General features: G+C 40.8%; 2 protein-coding genes across 3 annotated transcripts in view; one reads left to right on the plus strand and one right to left on the minus strand.

Moving 5' to 3' along the window:
- MCPH1 (microcephalin 1) overlaps positions 1-18,610 on the minus strand; it is a 219,724-nt gene that overhangs the window by 95,626 nt on the left and 105,488 nt on the right. The gene's annotated exons all lie outside the window — the stretch shown is intronic.
- The window catches only part of ANGPT2 (angiopoietin 2), a 59,729-nt gene that overhangs the window by 18,095 nt on the left and 23,024 nt on the right, over positions 1-18,610 (plus strand). For both annotated transcript variants that reach the window (XM_053596662.1, XM_053596663.1), the window contains exons 2-3: positions 11,743-11,898; positions 15,034-15,155. In XM_053596662.1, the coding sequence (XP_053452637.1) occupies positions 11,743-11,898; positions 15,034-15,155 (278 nt within the window). The remainder of the gene's footprint in view (positions 1-11,742; positions 11,899-15,033; positions 15,156-18,610) is intronic.

The raw sequence follows: 18,610 nt of genomic DNA on the forward strand, positions 1-18,610 counted from the left end.
ATGGTTATAGTGTCACAGCAAAATTTGTCAAGCATTTCATTTTTAAATAACTTCTCCTTTTTTTTTTTTTGCAGTTTTTGGCCAGGGCTGGGTTTGAACCCGCCACCTCTGGCGTAATGGGGCCAGCGCCCTACTCTGTTGAGCCACAGGCGCTGCCTAATATCTTTTCTCCTTTTAAAAATCTTTTTATGGAGACATAAAACATAGGAAACGTAAAGTGTACTAACCTTAAATTTATAGCTTGACAAACTTTAAAATATGAAGTTGCTCATGTAATGAGCACCACGATGGAGACCTACGGAACATGTGCAGCCCCCCAGAAGCTCACGCAGCCTGTCTCAGTGAGCTGTCTTGCAGTCCCCCAACTCCTCCCACCTGAAAGGCGTTATTCTGATTCTACCACCATCATTAGTCTGATCTATCCTTTATCTTTACGTCCACGGGATCAGAGAGCAAGCATTCCTGCAAAGCTTCTTTCGCTCAATGTGACGGCTGTGGCTGCATTTAATTTTAACAATCTATTATGCTATTTTATAAAACTGAATTGCCAAGCGTTAGCACATCATGTCAGTCTCCAAGGAGCAACATTAACAAATCAAAATAATGATTTCTATTGTGAGGAAAGAAGTAGTGAAAAGTATGTTGTTTAATTTGGAATCACGTAATTGGCCACAAAACGTATTTTGACTCCTTCTGACCTGGACAGTTTAACAGATGTTATACAAGTTAGTATGTAAGAAAGGTTCTTTCCAACACAGTGTAACTCTCTAAATGCCACCCGTAGGCCTTTATTTAAATGAATTCCTTCTCAGACTGTAATTTTATGCAAAAATTAGGATAAGTAATCCTATAGAAATAAAATAAAGGGCATTTTAAATTCTATCAGAGCAGCATTTTATAACCAAATGCTGCACATCTGTTCCTCCTCCAACATCAGAGAGAAAGACCCCCTGCTCTCCAATGTATGAATGATACACCCCTGACACAAAAATCTGATGAACGCCTTCTGAAAATGAGTTACAAAAACATCATCGTGGAGCTGGTAATAAGTAAAAAGAAGTTTGACACAACATATATTTTGTAATAAAACACTCCGTATTTTGGGTCAAGAGGCTTTGGAAGACATAATTAGAAGGTCCATGATTTGCCCACAGTCATAATCACCACTGGCAGCTCTCAGTCTGTCTCTTCAGCGCAGTGAGAAGACGGTAATTCACCCAGCCCAGCACCTCTGGTTTTCAGAGCATTTTCACTGGACTCAGCCACACACAGTAGTAGCACATGCTTATGGGTTTTCTATGGTCTAATAAAATGATCGGTAGTCCCAGCTTAACTATCAGAATTTCCAGTGGCGAACAGTAAATGTGTTGATATAAAATTAATACACTTTCTATCAAATTTCAGATCAAGAAATGAAGATAAGAGTTTATAAATAGAAAACAAAAAGTCATACTATTCTATGTCTGGCCACATAATTTGGGTATTGAATATTTGCTTTGCTTTTGCTTTGCTGCTGCTTTCAAAAAATTCTACTGCTGATCAAATTTCAAGTAAGTTAAAATGCTTAAAAATATATTATAACTTTAAATATTAATTTGCAAAACAAAAAAGGTTGGTCATAAGCATAGAGGGATGTACCATTTCTTTTTTTTGTAGAGACAGAGTCTCACTGTACCGCCCTCGGGTAGAGTGCCGTGGTGTCACACGGCTCACAGCAATCTCTAACTCTTGGGCTTACACGATTCTCTTGCCTCAGCCTCCCGAGCAGCTGGGAATACAGGCGCCCGCCACAACGCCCGGCTATTTTTTTTGTTGTTGTTGTTGCAGTTTGGCCGGGGCTGGGTTTGAACCCGCCACCCTTGGCATATGGGGCTGGCGCCCTACTCACTGAGCCACAGGCGTCGCCCGATGTACCATTTCTTAAAGTCTGTGCACAGAAGGGGACTGAAATTATATAAATAAATATGAAAATTTGTAAAAGCTTGTAGCTTTAAATGTTTAGGAGAGTAAGAACTGAAGCAGAGGTCAAAGGACAGATAATCTAATTGAATAGACAGGGCACATTTCCCCTCATAAATAGTTCAGAAAAACAAACTTTAGTGGTTATAAAATCACTGAATTTAAAAAGGTATGCCTATAGCTTTATGCACATGAAAATCAAAATGAAAAGATCACATTTCTTGCCTACAGATCTCTTGGCCTTATGCCTCAGGAGCTCTCACCGAGAGCCTGGAAGCTGCACCCACAGGCGTGCCCGCTGCTCATGAGCCTCACCTGCCCACGCCCCCCGCCCCCCACCCCCCAGTGCCCTCTGACTGCAGGAAACTCAAATCGCTGGAGAACATGCAAGTGTGTATTTACGTCCATTCCCTCTAACCTGGCAAAAGGAGAGAAGAGCGTTGAGGCAAGGAAATATGAACGGTTTGGAGAGAGCGGCGCTGAGAAAGTAATGGTAAAAACATATCTGCTGATAGCGGGTCACGGAGTGTCTTCACACAGAATGTGGCGTGCGTTCCTGCTGAGTTTCTTCTTCTTTTTTTTTTTGCGGTTTTGTTGGGGCTGGGTTTGAACCCCCCACCCCCCCCACCGGTGTATGGGGCCAGCGCCCTACTCCTTGAGCCACAGGCGCTGCCCTCCTGCCGAGTTTCATTAATCCTATGTATTTTGAGCATCTTCCACTATTATCTCAAAAAGTCTTTCCACTTTTTGGGTGCCAGTAGAAAGAAAGATGAAGCAGCAGTGAGTCTCGGCTGGGGGTCTGTCTGGCAGGCAGTGGGCCCAGGCATTCCCACCACAGTCCCAAGGCCAGTCCTTCCCTGTTTGAACAGAAACAACACAAGCTTCCTGCCGTCCCCATCAACGACAGCAAAAACTAGTGTGTCTAGAAAAAAAATCACTTAAATTTCTTTAGCCTTTTCCCTTTGCTAGCCATCTAGAATAGTCCTTGTGACTGAGTAAATTCAGTTGTGTTAATAAAAAAAAAATCTGTTTCAAAGAAAATTACACTACCTTGTCCATACAGATCCGTTCAGGATTTTAGCAAATCCACATAGTAGAGAAAAAGCAGAAACAGGACAAAGAAAAGGACCAGCCTTCGCATCTGAATACCTCATCACGGACAGGAAAAAGTAAGAATGTTAGCAACACTCAGGTAGTCTATTTTTCTAAGGAAAGCACAGCCTCATCAGTATAGTGGTCAGGCTTCTGGAGGAAGCATTAGGAGACCTGGGTTCTGATTTCTACCCTGCTACCAGCTAGCACTGCCCCTCATGTCCCAGCGTCCTCACTCTGAGAGGACAGTTCAACAATATCACTACTTTCTAGAGCCTCTCCTCAACCTCCTCCATCCTTCTAACTTTATTATTCCATAGAGAATTGAAAAGACACACACATCTCACAAGCACAGCTATATATATGCCTATAGATCTATAGATCTACATGTTTCAAAGATTCTATCTGGCATAGAAAAACACTGAGATACTTGGTCACTTTATTTTTTCCCTTTCAGTGTACGTTAAACTCAGAAGGGTAAGAACACGTTAGTTTCATTAAATAAAGAAATACCTATTATGCCGTAGCCAAATTCACCTATCTCATTTCAAGAGCTGAGTTCCAACTGCTTCTACTTGTGAACATTTATCATTCAGTGCATTTTTAATCACAGTTTTATATTTCCTTTCTATCACTGTAGGAAACATTACAGCATCTTTTAAGCTGAGAATTCAACAAAATACCCCAAGAAACAGACAAATGGCAGTTGGAAGAATATAGTACATGTAACTAGGTATTTGATGAGGTTAAATGAATTTCCTCTCAACTGCTTTGGCTGTGACAGCCTTGCCAAGCTCATGTTCTATCTTCCTCTTAGGGAGATTTCTGTCTTGGTTTCCCATCTCCAGCCTTGCTCTCTCCTCTGTCTACTAGAAATGCTGTCTTCTTCAGAGCATTGCTTTGGCCAGACTCTCCTCTCCAACAGACCTACTGCAGCAATGCTAACTGTGGGCTACAGACACAAGCCCCCATTCGATGCAGGTCCCAGCATCGCTCCTGTTAGCCGGTCCTCTGCCACATCCATGGGACTTGGGCTGAGGCGCAGCCGCAGCCCCACGGCCACCTCTCGTGCTAGAGAAGCCTCTGGTGCTACTTGGAATCCTCCAGGCCCCAACTCCTCCTCCTGCCACACCAGGCACAGAGGCCTCCAGCAGATCCCAGCCCCCTGCCCAGGGACCTTGACTCTAAGGGAACTTCCTCAGCATGCCTGCAGATATAACCCCAAACCTGGAGAGTTAATGCCCTCCGAGGGGTAGGAGTTCTCTTTCTTGCCCCAGGTGGAGCATTCTGAAACACAGGAGTGCTGTGAGGTCTCTTGCCAGCTGCCACCACAGGGGCTGATTGAAGCCACACATGTGAACCGGCCTCCCTCGCCCGTCCCCCACTGCCCTCTGGGACCACTTCCTAAATAAACTTCCTGCATGCCTGCCTTGATCTCAGGCTCTGCTTTTGGGGAAACCCAAGCAAAAGCAGTGTGAGAATCCAGTGAGATTATATATAACACACACACACACGTCACATGCTGTGAACTGTAACTGGCTGTGACCGTTCTCGCTGTGCGTGTGTGAGTGATCTCACCACGTCCACTGCATTTGCTTCTTGGCTTAGAGGCACTTGCACTAGTGTTGGCATCTGTAAGGTGCTGTGAGCCTGAGCCCCGACAGACACGTGAGCACATGTAGGTGCACCCTGAGCACCCAGAAGGCACTGACATAGCTAATGTGACATCTTTTGCCATATGAAATGCCCAAGCAAATTTATCTAAGGTTACTATGCCAGTCTCTTTAAACCTCTCTGTGTTTAAAATGACTGCTGTTGATGAAAAATAGCCACTAGTAGAAAATGACAGAAATGTTTCGAAGGGAAAAACATTTCCTTGTTAGTAAGAGGAACACACAAGATAAATGTAAGTGTATGTAAAAAACAACTCCCCTCTGAACAATGAAAGGAATAAGCAGTTACACTGACAGATAAGAGCTCATTAGACAGGACTTGATGGGGCACAGAGGTACTGACGCAGTCAAATTATTTCAGGCATTATTTGTTATACCACAGCACTCTACCAAGGGCGACATAATGAGACTCTGTCTCAAAAAAACAAACGAACAAAAAACCCAAAAAACACCCTGTGTGGGTGGGAAAGAGACTGTTGTAATATCTTATTTCTACACTGAAATGCTATAAAGAAAAATGTTTCCAAGGGAACCTCAAATCATTGGTCAATTTATTAGGAAAGTTAGGTTACTCCAATCGACAAAACCTAATTAATGAAAAGAGATGAGGACACGGGACTTTATTTAAATAGAAATGATCTCTCCACCACATTCTCAGTTGGTGAAAGACTAACGTCATATTCTCCACGTGGGGCATAGTTTTCGTATACTACCCACATGTTCCTTTACTGAGCCAATTTCAAGATTACTTTTTGGTATAAAAAACAATAATGATAATTTTTTTTTTTTTTTTGAGACAGAGTCTCACTTTGTTGCCTTTGGTAGAGTGCTATGGTGTCATAGCTCACAGCAACCTCAAACTCTTGGGCTCAGGTAATTCAGGTGCCCATCACAACGCCCGGCTATTTTTAGAGATGAGGTCTCACTCTGGCTCAGGCTGGTCTTAAACCTGTGAGCTCAGTCAGTCTACCTTCCTCGGCCTCCCAGAGTGCCAGGATTATATGCGTGAGCCACCACACCTGGCCATAATGATGGTAACCTCAGTGAGAAGGAAGACAGCCAGAGAACCATCATTTTTCTTTTTAATTTCAGGTTAATGGGAGGGTTACAATGTTTGCGTTTGTCAGGTAGAGCCCCTGTTGTAGTTGTGTCCTCACCATGTGCCCATTCAGTGGAGCACACCAGGCCCCTCACTCCTTCCTTTTCCCCTCCCACCTTGAATTGAACTAAGTTTTTCTGTTATGTGGGTGTGTATTAGATCATCTACTGGTTTCATATTAGTATTCAGTACCTTGGATACTTGTTTTTCCATTCTTGTGATACTTTACTAAGAAGAATGCGCTTCACCTCTGTCCAGGTTAATACAAAAAAATGTAAAGTCTTCATCTTTTTTATGGCTGAATAGTGTTCCACGGTATAGATATGGCTCCATTTGTTAATCTATTGCTGGGGTGGTGGGCATTTAGGTTGTTCTACATCTTGGCAATTGTAAATTGAGCTGCAATAAACAGTCTAGTGCAAATGTCCTCATGATAGAATGATTATTTTCATTATTTTGGGTTGATGCCTAATAATGGGACTGTGGGATCAAATGGGAGGTCTACTTTGAGTTCTTTGAGGATTCTCCATACTTCTTTCCAAAGAGGCTGTGTAAGTTTGCAGTCCTATCAACAGCGTAAAAGTGTTCTCTTTGCTTCACATCCATGCCAGCATCTGCAATTTTGGGACTTTGTGATGTGAGTTATTCTCACTGGAGAAGAAACATTTTAATGTATAATCAATCTACATAGTTGCCTCACAAATGGTTTTATTTTTCCTGTCAAATTTGATCATTCAAAATGTTGGAGGAGCAATAAAGGACTTCAGAACATATTTTTCTACATTAAAAATATATAAATTTTATGTTAAAATATTTTATTACTAGTTGCTCGAGCTATGATGCAGTGCCAAGTTTTAAAAACTGTGTTTGGGGTGCAACTATTTTTAGCAAATCAAATAACACTAACGCAAGAATCCGGCAACTATAATGATAGCTACAACCCTGAAATGTTAAATTTGGATCATTCATTTGAGTTTTGAGAAAAGTGGAGTAGCTCAAGGCCTGACCTTTTGCAGAGTGTTTGAACCATTCAGAAGAGGACGTGATGGATGCACTCTGTCCATTCCCACTGTGCAAGGGGATCTTTTCAGAGACATTTGTGCCCACAAATCCCAACCACACTGTAAGCCTCGTCAGATACAAAGGTGATATCAAACGTTCTTGCAACACGTGCATCTAGTCCCCGCACCACATGTGAGTCAGAGGAACCATGTTCCACAGGGGTTTCCAGTGTCTCTGCCACTGCTTTGATGAGAGCAGGAAAGTGCAGATGACAAAGACGAAAACATTCACCAGACGGGAGCACAGTGTGATGCTGCCCAAGGAGGACAGACCACTGATCTCATTTTTTTTTTTTTTTCTTGTACGAATATTTCTTTATACTGGATTGGAATATCAATGGGCAAATTTCTATGTTTCTGGATTTCAGTCACAGACAGTAAAAATAAGAGAGATGCTGAACAGAAAGACGTTTCAGGGCAATAAACTAGAAAAGACCTAATCCGTTCAGTTCAAGAGGCAGGGACATTTCAGGGTTCCTCTATCAGTGGGGATCAGCCAGACAGGCTTCTTTCCCAGATCAGGGCTCCTGATCCTTGATATGTACAACTTACGGAAAGACTGTATTAAATGGGAGATCTTTATTTGGAAATGTTCATTTTTTCACTATGTTATGAACGTGTTAGTTTGTCAGGATGTTCCCAGAAAATGAAATAGTCTGTTGGTAAAAACAGCTTTTCTCTAATGGTAGGTGGTCTGCGACTTGGAATTGAAAGGCAAACTCAGGCCAATGTTGAGATACATCACTTTTGGCTATTAAAAGGCAGGACAAGTTTGAAGTGGCCTCTGCACCGAGCTAACATTCTGCTTAGGGCACACCAGTCCGTAGCAGGCCTCCACCTGCCCTGACACCAGGCACCTAGAGGCCCAGAAGGAGGTTCACAAGGTAGTTGAAGTATCACAAGTAACCAAGAAACATCAGTTAATACTGTTGTGGGCATTAGAGCTGCTATTCTTTCTGGGGCGAAATATACAATTTTCTTCCCTTGTTGTTCTTTTTTTGAGACTTGCTCTGCCGCCCTGGCTAGAGTACCATGGCATTATCATAGCTCACAGCAACCTCAGCCTCCTGGGCTCAAGAGATCCTTTTGCCTCAGTTTTTCTATTTTTAGGAGAGATGGGGTCTAGCTCTTGCTCAGGCCATCTTCGAACTCATGAGTTCAAATGATTGTTCCTGTTAAAGATTGGAATATCCAGCTGTCATGCGTCATATTTCTCTTAAAGGGTCAATTCGCTGCTTCACATGTAAGAACACAAATTTTTTTTAATCAATATAAAATGTCTGTAGCTTGATATTACTCTTTCTGTTCCAGACACATCAAATAGTAATTTGGTATCATATTGAATCTTCCTTTATTTAAATGATAGGATGTATAGTCACTATACACATTTACACTCTATGCATAATATCTGTATACAAATACACACATTACACATATCCACATATCTGTAATTTGCCTTCATGTAAGATTAATACAAACATATACATACACTCTCACCCACCCACATACATACACTTTATCATCTTGAAAAACTGAAAACATTTGCAGTTTGATTTAAACGGCATTTTCTTTTCTTTTCGAGACAGAGTCTCAAGCTGCTGCCCTGGATACAGTGCTGTAGCATCGCAGCTCACAGCAACCTCCGACTCTTGGGAGGTGATTCTTGCCTTAGCCTCCCAAGTAGCTGGGACTACAGGTGTCCGCCACAACACCAGGCTATTTTTTTGTTGTTGCAGTTGTCATTGTTATTTTAGCACGCCCGGGCTGGGTTCAAAACGGCCAGCCCCAGTGTACGTGGCTGGCGCCCTACCCACTGAGCTATCGGCGCCACCCTAAATGGCATTTTCCATTCTATTATTTTCAAACTTAGAAAAAGATACCTTTTCTAAATAAAGAAATTTTATCTTTAAAAATTAGGCCTGTATGTCTTTTAAAGTTCTTAAGTTTAACTTTAAGTTGAGAGTTGACTTGTATTTCCAAATTATAAACAATCCTCTGGTGTCTCTCGATAGGTATAACCACATTTGACCCAGGAGCATTAGAAACAGGGGGAAGGGGATCATAGAGGATCCATTTTCCCTAGACTGTGATAAAAGACAGAATGATTTCTATTCAGTTCTTAAGTACTCAAATCAATAAAAAGATTAAGACTTTTTATTTATATTACTTTGTAAATTTTTATTTCTGAGTATGGACTTAAACTAAACTCCAGCTTGGGTCTATCTTTATAGTTCCAAACTTCCCAGAATAAATCTTTCAAATATTATCTTTGCTGGGTGTTAAGAGTTACAATGACGCCCCTCTGGATGACATACAGCTTTAACTTTAACCTCAAAAATTCCATTACTCCCATGGTGATGAGGGGAGAATTATAAACTGCTATCTATGAATTCTTTTCAATAGCTTATTTCAATTATAAAGCTTATAATTTTTAAAGGGCAGGGGAGGAAGAAGAAAGAATGAATTACGAAAGATCACAGACACTAAAAGCCTGAGCTCTGTTAAAGGATTAGCAAGGGTTTCAGAGCCTTCGAATTTTATGAGGCCTACAAGAGATGGCTATTGAATTGCCAAGTAATAGTACTGTTTTTATTTATTTATTTATTTATTTATTTTTTTTTAGAGACAGAGTTTCACTTTATGGCCCTTGGTAGAGTGCCATGGCATCATACAGCTCACAGCAACCTCCAACTCCTGGGCCCAAGCGATTCTCCTGCCTCAGCCTCCCGAGTAGCTGGGACTACAGGTGCCTGCCACAACGCCCGGCTATTTTTTGGTTGCAGTTCAGCCGGGGCCAGGTTTGAACCGGTTGCAGTTCAGCCGGGGCCGGGTTTGAACCGGTTTTGAACCGGGTTGAACCATATATGGGGCTGGCGCCTTACCGACTGAGCCACAGGCGCCGCCCAGTACTGTTTTTTTTTTTTTTTTTTTTATAGTAGTCTACTCTATTTTGATTCATATAGAAAAGTAAAGGCTTCAACAACATTTACCAATGTCTGGAGCTCTGGTGGAGTTACCCCTTGGTGTGTGTAGGAGATTGTTTCCAAGATCCCTGTGGACACTGAAACCCACACAGCTCAAGCCCTGTATGTAAATGGGGAAGTATTCACAAATAACCAAAGCATATCCTCCTGTGTACTTAAAGCATCGCTAGATTACTTATGTTGCCTGGTACAATATAAACAGTTGTTCCACTGTACTATTTTAAAATACATATTTTTGTTGTATTGTTATTTTCTATTTCTAAATTTTTTTGAGTATTTTAATTGATGGGTTGAGTTCACAAACGTGGACCCTGTGGCTGCAGAAGGCCACTCTGGGCGTCAAGTTTCCCACTCATTCATCTGCCAGGAACTGAGGGGGAAGAATCACCAGAGAGAGACCCTGGAACCAAGACAAGTCACATGGAGGGAGTGGGAACAGCGAACGTGCATCCCAGCCTGACCCCAACCATGAAATATTATCGCCAATTACGAGACACCATCTATCAAGTGCCGCGGCAGAGAAGGCCCTTGAACTCTAAGAGAGAAACTCCACGGTTCCATTTTCCCCTTCTCATAGACAAAAAGTACAGAGTTATTTATTGGTTAACATTTTGGGAGAAGTCATGTTTGATAACTGATTCCATGAATGGTTTTTCTGCAGAAAATTTCAAGTTTTAAAGAAAGGCACTAGATAGTTTTCTAATCTATTTTCAACTTAATAAAAAATGTGTTATACTATATTATACTATGTGGAAAAGGAATAAAAATATAGTTCCTACCTCATGAGCTTATAGTTTGGACCAATGGATAGAATAGTTGTACCATATTAGATTATTATTTAAAAATAAAGGAAGATAAGAAATTAAATGTTAAGTACCTAGAGTTCTAAACAAACAATGGCTTTAAAGGCATAGCTTAATTTATTCATAAAACGCTTCTCTGACCAATCAGGAGCCCTATTTTATATCTGAGGACCGGGTCCCAGTGGCTAAGCAATGTTAGATCTGGAGCCTAAAGCTGTGAGGTAGGGCTGGTTTCTTTGGCTACAAGCCCATGTGCTGTTCCCATATAACAAGTCATCCCTCATTTAGATTCATAGGTATATTATCTATACTTATGGAAGTGAAATTAGCATCTTCATTCTCTTGTGTTTAAGCTGATGCTAAGCCATGTCCAACTTCCTTAGCAACTGAGTGGGAGAAGAACCAATCTTATGGCATATTTAAGTGGTGAATGGACCAGTGTGGGACTAAATTTTGCCTGATACATGAAATGATGATACTGTAAAAATGCATACAGGTCAGGAAAAATTCAATACTGAGTAGAATGAACACAGTAAAAAGTGAGTGGGGGCAGGCGTCACAGAGTAGGGGACTGAGGTTAAAATGTGAAGATGGTCCTTTCCTCATACTCCAATCTTAGAGAGTCATCAGAAGTCTGTACTTCAAGAAACAAAAAGCCTGGAATGTGGTGGAAATAGTGACGCTTCTTAGTACCAAATTTTCATTTCTTGTGTGACATGGATCGATCCAACACCAAAGCAGCTCTCCTGTGCTGTCTGTGCTGCTGCACACACCCCCACCCCTCACCCCGCCACCTCTGAGCTATGGCCTGGCCCCTGCCTTCGGGAGGAACACAGAAATAACATGCAGTTTGCATCAATCTTGCACACGATGTAATTAAATAGTTGGATTTCAAGTAAACATAAAAGCACACTGCTAATGATAAAAAAAAAAAGCAAGATTTCAAAACGATGGCAAGGTATGGTCTTTAAACAGGTATTTTTTAAAGATAGGGGAAAGATGACAGAGACTTAGGAGCAGCATTTCTGATCGCTTGCCTAATGGCTGCCTTCTCCCACTCTTCCTTTCTAGCTCGAGAACTACATTCAGGATAACATGAGGAAGGAGATGGTGGAGATACAGCAGAATGTCGTCCAGAACCAGACAGCTACGATGCTAGAGATAGGGACGAGCCTGCTGAACCAGACAGCGGAGCAGACGCGGAAGCTGACCGACGTGGAGGCCCAAGTGAGTAACCAGACAGGAAACGCTGCCTGCACAGGAGGCCCAGGCCACCACAACGTTACTCGATGATACGATGGAAAACAAATGAGGAAAAAGCATAGCCGCAGAAGAGAAAGGATGAATTTATAAGAAATCATGGCTAGTTATGAATTCACAATCAGTAAATATGTTTTTATTTTTAATACTGAGGTTAAATTACAGTTATCTTACTAAGGACATCCAGGTAATTTTCATGCTCCACATACCTGACTATTACAAGGTAAAGGCCACTCAGCCTCACTGGTATTTTCTGGACTCTACATATCACTCTTCGTTTCTAAGTCCTAAACTCTTGGTGCATTTGAGAAATGAAAAGCACTGAGGCAGAGAGATAGAAAATTAGTCCTTAAATCTATAAAATAAAAGCTAAATCTCATGGAACTGTTAAAATGATTTGTGGAATGAGTTCATAGAGAAGGAAAAGAACGGAGCAGCGGGAAGCAGCAAGGGGCAACACAGACAGCGCGACCGCCAGCCACAGGCCGGGCTTCCCCGTACTTGCAGTTTTGCCGTTAACTGGATGGATAAATTGCAGCATGGCACCTACCTTTTCTGAGCCTTAGTGTTTTGTTTTTTTTTTTGGAGACAGAGTCTCATTATGTTGCTCTCAGTAGAGTGCTGTAATGACACAGCTCACAGCAACCTCCAACTCTCTTGGGCTTAAGTGATTCTCTTGCTTCCGCCTCCAGAGTAGCTGGGACTACAGGTGCCTGCCACAACGCCTGGCTAGTTTTTGTTGCAGTTGTCATTGTTGTTTAGCTGGCCTGGGCCGGGCTTGAACCCGCCAGCCTTGGTGCACTTGGCTGGCGCTGTAACCACTGGGCTATGGGTGCCGAGCCAGCCTTAGTGGTTTGAACTACAAAATAAGGGGCTGAGCCAGACAACTGATGGCTAAGTTCTCTTTCAGCTTTAAGATTCTATCAGAACAGCTTAGGAAAATGTAAGTACAGATTTTACACAATAGATCATAAAGTATAAAAATTTAATCCAAGAGGTAAAAGCTAGAAATAAAAATTTAAAAGGAAATATATCAATATATCCATAGTCTGTTATCAAGATAAATTAGTAAGGTTTAGTTACATGCTCCACACCTTTTGATAATAAAACTCGTGGTCAGTAGAACTCATCCAAAAAATGTCCCATAGGTATAACATTTATTGCTTTTAAATAATTGTAAAGGAAAAGTGTTAAGACACAGAGCAATGATGCAACCCTTCGCCATATCCTGTGTAACTCAGAGACTTAACAGCATTTAATATGTATTTTTATTGGGTTACATGATTTTTAAAAAAATACATATTCCAGAATTAGACATCATTTGATCCAAGATAATAACAGGAAAACACATGGAAAGAGGCGTCTATACAAAGTGCAACTATACACAGTGACAAGGCCGCACCTAAGGAAGGCCAAAAAAAGGGCTGAATCCTGCACCCCTGTGCCCAAAGGCTTTCACTGAGCAGTTCCTAACTGTGTGAAAGGCTTTAATTCAAATATAGAAATTTCTGAATAGAATCAAGATTCTTCTTGCCCACCAGAATGAGAAGCTTTCAAGGGGTTATGGCGGACGGTTGAGGTAAGAGATCTTGAAGAGAGACCTAACCTCAATAATTTAACAGTTGCCCACAGACAGAGGCCTTGAGGCCTGTCTGGCTGCCTGACACTCTTCAGAAAAGGGACGTAAAAACATGCTGGGTCATCACAACCTGTGTGCCAGGCTTCCCTGCCTCTCCCGCAAATAGTACTCACTTAGTAATCCCTACGAATTTCCCAGTTCCTTTTAGAAATAACTAACACAGAATGCTCAAGCTGGGGGCTGTGGTGGCACCTGTGGTCTCACCCAACTGGGAGGCTGAGACAGGAGGATCTCCTAAAGCCCAGGAGTGTGGAGTTGCAGTGAGCTGTGATGCTGCTGCTTCAGTGTACCTGCATGGCAGAACAAGACTGTGTCTCAAACGAAACAAAACAAAACAAACAACCTCCCCCTCCCCCAACAACAATAAGGAATGTTTGGACCCAAAGAAGATGTAGTCCAAATCAAACCTATATTCCAGGTGTAATATTAAAACCAAAACCCTTATGTTGGACAAGGACTCCATTCATTTACAGAAGAGTTTTCATGATATGAACTCAAGCTGGTTTTGACTGAGGAAAACCACCCCTGAAACCTGCATGGTGGGGCCAGACCCCGGCGTTTGCAAATGACATAAAGACACTCAGCAAACAATGCTTCTTCCAAGGTCCTTGGTTCCTGGGCAACAATTCTACTTGAATTTACTTGTGATATCACATCCTGAATAAGCATGACAAGCAGGATGTGAGTAATGATCCTTCCTGCTAAAAGGCAGCCAAACATTAAAGAATTGTCTTTCAGGTTGCTCGACTATAATGGGAACGGCAATACCACACATGGTGCGTGTCTGTCAGACAGGGCCACAAAGCAAAACTGAGTTCCCACTTCATAGTGACATTTTATTGTTTCCTGATTGGTCGAAATGATTTTTAAAATAGGAAAAAGAAAAAGGGTAAAGACAAAATAGTCCTTATGAATTTTACACATTTTGAGTGAAAGGGTAAAACATGTGGATATAGGCTAGAAAATGCCAGGCCAAAAGTCAGCTATATTTTCATATAAGGCAAACATGTGACTCCTAATCCCTTTGCTGAAAAATAAATATATATGAGAAATGCATTTTGTTTTGAGCCACAGGAAAATATTTTTTCATTTATCAATCACTTTTGATCTGTGAAATATGACTGTTTTATATTTCCACTTATCTCACTGGGTAAAAAGAAATGAAAACTATGGCAGAACTAGTAAAATAACATTCTAATATTTGACACAAATACCATTGTCCAGAACTACTGATCACTTTCCAAAAGAAAGACATGGTGGAAAAAAGAAGATGTTTAACATACTTGGATGTAATCCTAAACATCAAGCCTTTTCTGAAAATGAAAAATATGCCAAAATAAGATATTTGAGCTAAGTATGTTTTAGTTAATGTTTTCCTACAATATGGGTACTTTAATTAAAAAGAATTTATAAAATTAAAATAATTAAAGTGATAAATAGGAATTTCATTTTGTTATATTTAGGTATTAAATCAGACAACAAGACTTGAACTTCAGCTTCTAGAACATTCTCTTTCTACAAACAAATTGGAAAAACAGATTTTGGATCAGACCAGTGAAATAAACAAATTGCAAGATAAGAACAGGTAATAACAGTACAAAAATATTTGTAATTCAGACTTGGATACTTTCCAGATATGAAAGCCTATCTCACATGACGCATTCTCAGAATGATGCGTTTCTTCATGACTATTGTAAGGACCAGAAACCTCATAAGAAACAACATGATCACAAAGTCTGCAGATGGTATTTCACATTTCACAAAGTGTATTTTAAATAAGTCTCAGTAATTTCCAAAAAGTACAATTGATTTCTTCATAAAATTGGTTCAAAGGAAGTCAAAATACTTCTTAGGGTCAACATTTTTCTCAAAATTGTCACTACTATGCTTTTATATTTATCCGCTGAATTTGAAAATTACTATGTATTTTTCATCTTACTATTCTTTTTTACTTCAAAAATTATGTTATTAATTTAGGGGCTATTTGTATAAGTACAATTAAATTGTGAGTATTGCTAAGGCCTTGAAAAGCGCTGCCACTGATATCCCCTTTTGAAGAGGCAATGAAACCTCATAAAAGACATGTGATTAAAATTCTTGACATTTTTGCTGACATAGAGTAATATTGCTCCACACTTCTCAATTAACCATGAGTTATGTTAATATAAAAATTAAATTGTACCTATGTCCAACTTTTATGGTGGTGATCAAATTGATTATTCTAATCAGAAAATCATATAAGGCTGGGCATGGTGGCTCACTTGTGCTAGGGAGTTAGAGACCAGCCTAAACAAGAGTAAGACCCCTGTCTTTACTAAAAATAGCTGGGTGTTATGGTGGCGGCACCTGCAGACCAGAGGATCACGTGGGCCCAGGAATTTGATGTCGTTATGAGTTGTGACGTCATGGCATTCTACCCAGGGTGACAGAGACTGTCTCAAATTTAAAAAAAAAAAAAAAAGTAAGAAAAAGAAAAAGAGAAGACTATCAAATAAGATGTTAATGAGCAAAATACCAAACCGCGCATGTCTAGTCAGGGCACGTATTCACCATGCCTGGTCCACTTCCTTTCCTCTAGTTCTTAAATCACAACCGGTCATGGTATTTTTGCAATGCGCAGATTTGTTGTTAGGAATTTACACTATATTTTCATTTGTATTCTCATTTCATTTCATTAAAAAAAGTTGCTAACTCACTAAATTGATTTTATAAGCCATTCATGGGGCCCAATATGTAATTTAAAAATGCTTTTCCAAGATACCCCTAAGATTCATTACTAACTTCAAAATGCAACGATCTGCCCTGCTACAGTCATGACATGTGCTGCTCTTAGTGGAGTCTGGGGTGAGGGCATGCTGGCTTCATTTTAAATGCATGCTTACATTTAATCTTAACTTGTTTAGATCAGGATGTGACTGGCTGCAGGGTTAGACCAGCACAGGCTTGGGAGAGAGAACCTGAAGTAGCTGTTTTTACTGTCCATTCCAGAGAGCTGACCTCTGATTCAGGCTCTGGACTGGGTGCCTGTTGCACGTTCCTTTTACGCCTCTCTCCTAGATTGCTCGAAACATCAAAAGAGGGTTGTGTGGTAACTTTCAGCAACATCATTTGGAAGATGATGTAAGGATTTAAAGATGCCCCATGTATTTTGTGTTAATTCTCTAGGTCAAGATACTACCAGAAATCATTTTAGGTAGAAAACAGAAAAAAATGTATGTAGTTTTAGTTTACCTTCTATTTATGACAAGTCCCCTTGGTTTATAAATTAATGAAAGTGATATGCAATTTTCTTTTAAAATAAATGTTAGCTGATACCGCAAAAATATTAAGAAATAATAGTTGAAGAATGGATATGGAAAAACTGATGAAAGTCGAATGCAAAGGACTATATTATAGTAATCCATTAATTGCTGACTTGGTTATATTGACAGTATATTCATTGTTACATATTGATTTACAATGACCAAAGGACTGGAATAAATTTAAGAGCTGTGATTACATTTAGACTAACGATTAGAAATACTAATTGTTATTGTTTATGGGCAAGATCTGTAATGAGTAGTCAGTTCCTTGGATGAGGATACTGTTTTCAGGGTTAAAGATTCAGGAAATTTTACTGTCAAAAAAAGGCAAAATAGATTTATAGATTATTTGAACAAGAAGGGGCCTCATATTTCACCTAGCTAAATGCCTTCATTTTAGATACTTAGATAGATGGATGGATATTCACTTAGACAGACACACACCTGCCCACGATGACACCTGTAGTCACATACAGAGGTGGTATTCTCAGCCCAAAGATCCTTTTTGCTCACAGGTGCTTGTGACACCAAGGGTGACTTCATAGGGCCCCCATTTCCTTTCAGTATAACCCTGGTCTTCATATGCGCTCCACGTGGTAACTTCTAATTATGGGCATCATATTTCCACAAGAATGTTTCCTCTCCAGTGGACATTAGTAGCTTTGCCTATGTTGTCTGCTGATGTAAACATCATCAGAACATCTGGATTTCCAGTATCTTTTTTTTTTTTGTAGAGACAGAGTCTCACTGTACCGCCCTCGGTAGAGTGCCGTGGCGTCACACAGCTCACAGCAACCTCCAACTCTTGGGCTTACGCAATTCTTCTGCCTCAGCCTCCCGAGCAGCTGGGACTACAGGCGCCCGCCACAACGCCCGGCTATTTTTTTGTTGCAGTTTGGCCGGGGCTGGGTTTGAACCCGCCACCCTCGGCATATGGGGCCGGCGCCCTACTCACTGAGCCACAGGCGCCGCCGGATTTCCAGTATCTTGAGACAAGAGTTCATGATGTGTTCATCCTGATTTTTCTCCAGAACCCTAAAAATCACCTTGTACGTTGTAGGTGTTCAGTCCATCTCTGTTGAAGAAACTGTGTGATAAGTAAGCCCAGGGTAAGATGCGATCCAGCCCTGAGCACGAGCCGAGTGGCTCTGCCTCTTAGGGAAACATGCATGCTGATTTCACCTGCTTTTGTTCCCTATGAAAGGAAAGGCATAGGGATTCAGGAGGCTTTAAATAATTCACAACAGGATTAAATGTCTGGTTCAAGTTGTCTTCATCAAAAAAAGTAGAGAAAATTGTTGTTCTCTGCTTTCCAAGTATCCTCCTAAATTCCCCCCAAGCTTATGAGGAATATTTCATTAGCTTGTAACAGGTCATTAACAGAGGCTGGGGTTGGTTTTTAGTGGTTGCAAAATACCTCTGAAACATGAAGATGTCATCACTAACATGCTTCATTTTTAAAGGAGAAAACTGTTTATAGATGACTTTTATTTTTTATTTTTTTGAGACAGTCTCACTTTGTCCCCCTCAATTGAGTGCTGTATAGTCATAGCTCACAGCAACCTCAAACTCTTGGGCTCAAATGATCCTCTTGTCTCAGCTTCCCGAGTAGCGAGGACTGCAGGTACCTGCCACAACTCCTGGCTACTTTTAGAGATGGAGTCTTGCTCTTGCTCAGGCTGGTCTTGAACTCCTGAGTTCAGGCAGTCTATCTGCCTTGGTCTCCCGGAGTAATAGG

The sequence above is a fragment of the Nycticebus coucang genome, chromosome 7 (assembly GCF_027406575.1).
Source record: "Nycticebus coucang isolate mNycCou1 chromosome 7, mNycCou1.pri, whole genome shotgun sequence".
Lineage (NCBI taxonomy): Eukaryota > Metazoa > Chordata > Mammalia > Primates > Lorisidae > Nycticebus > Nycticebus coucang.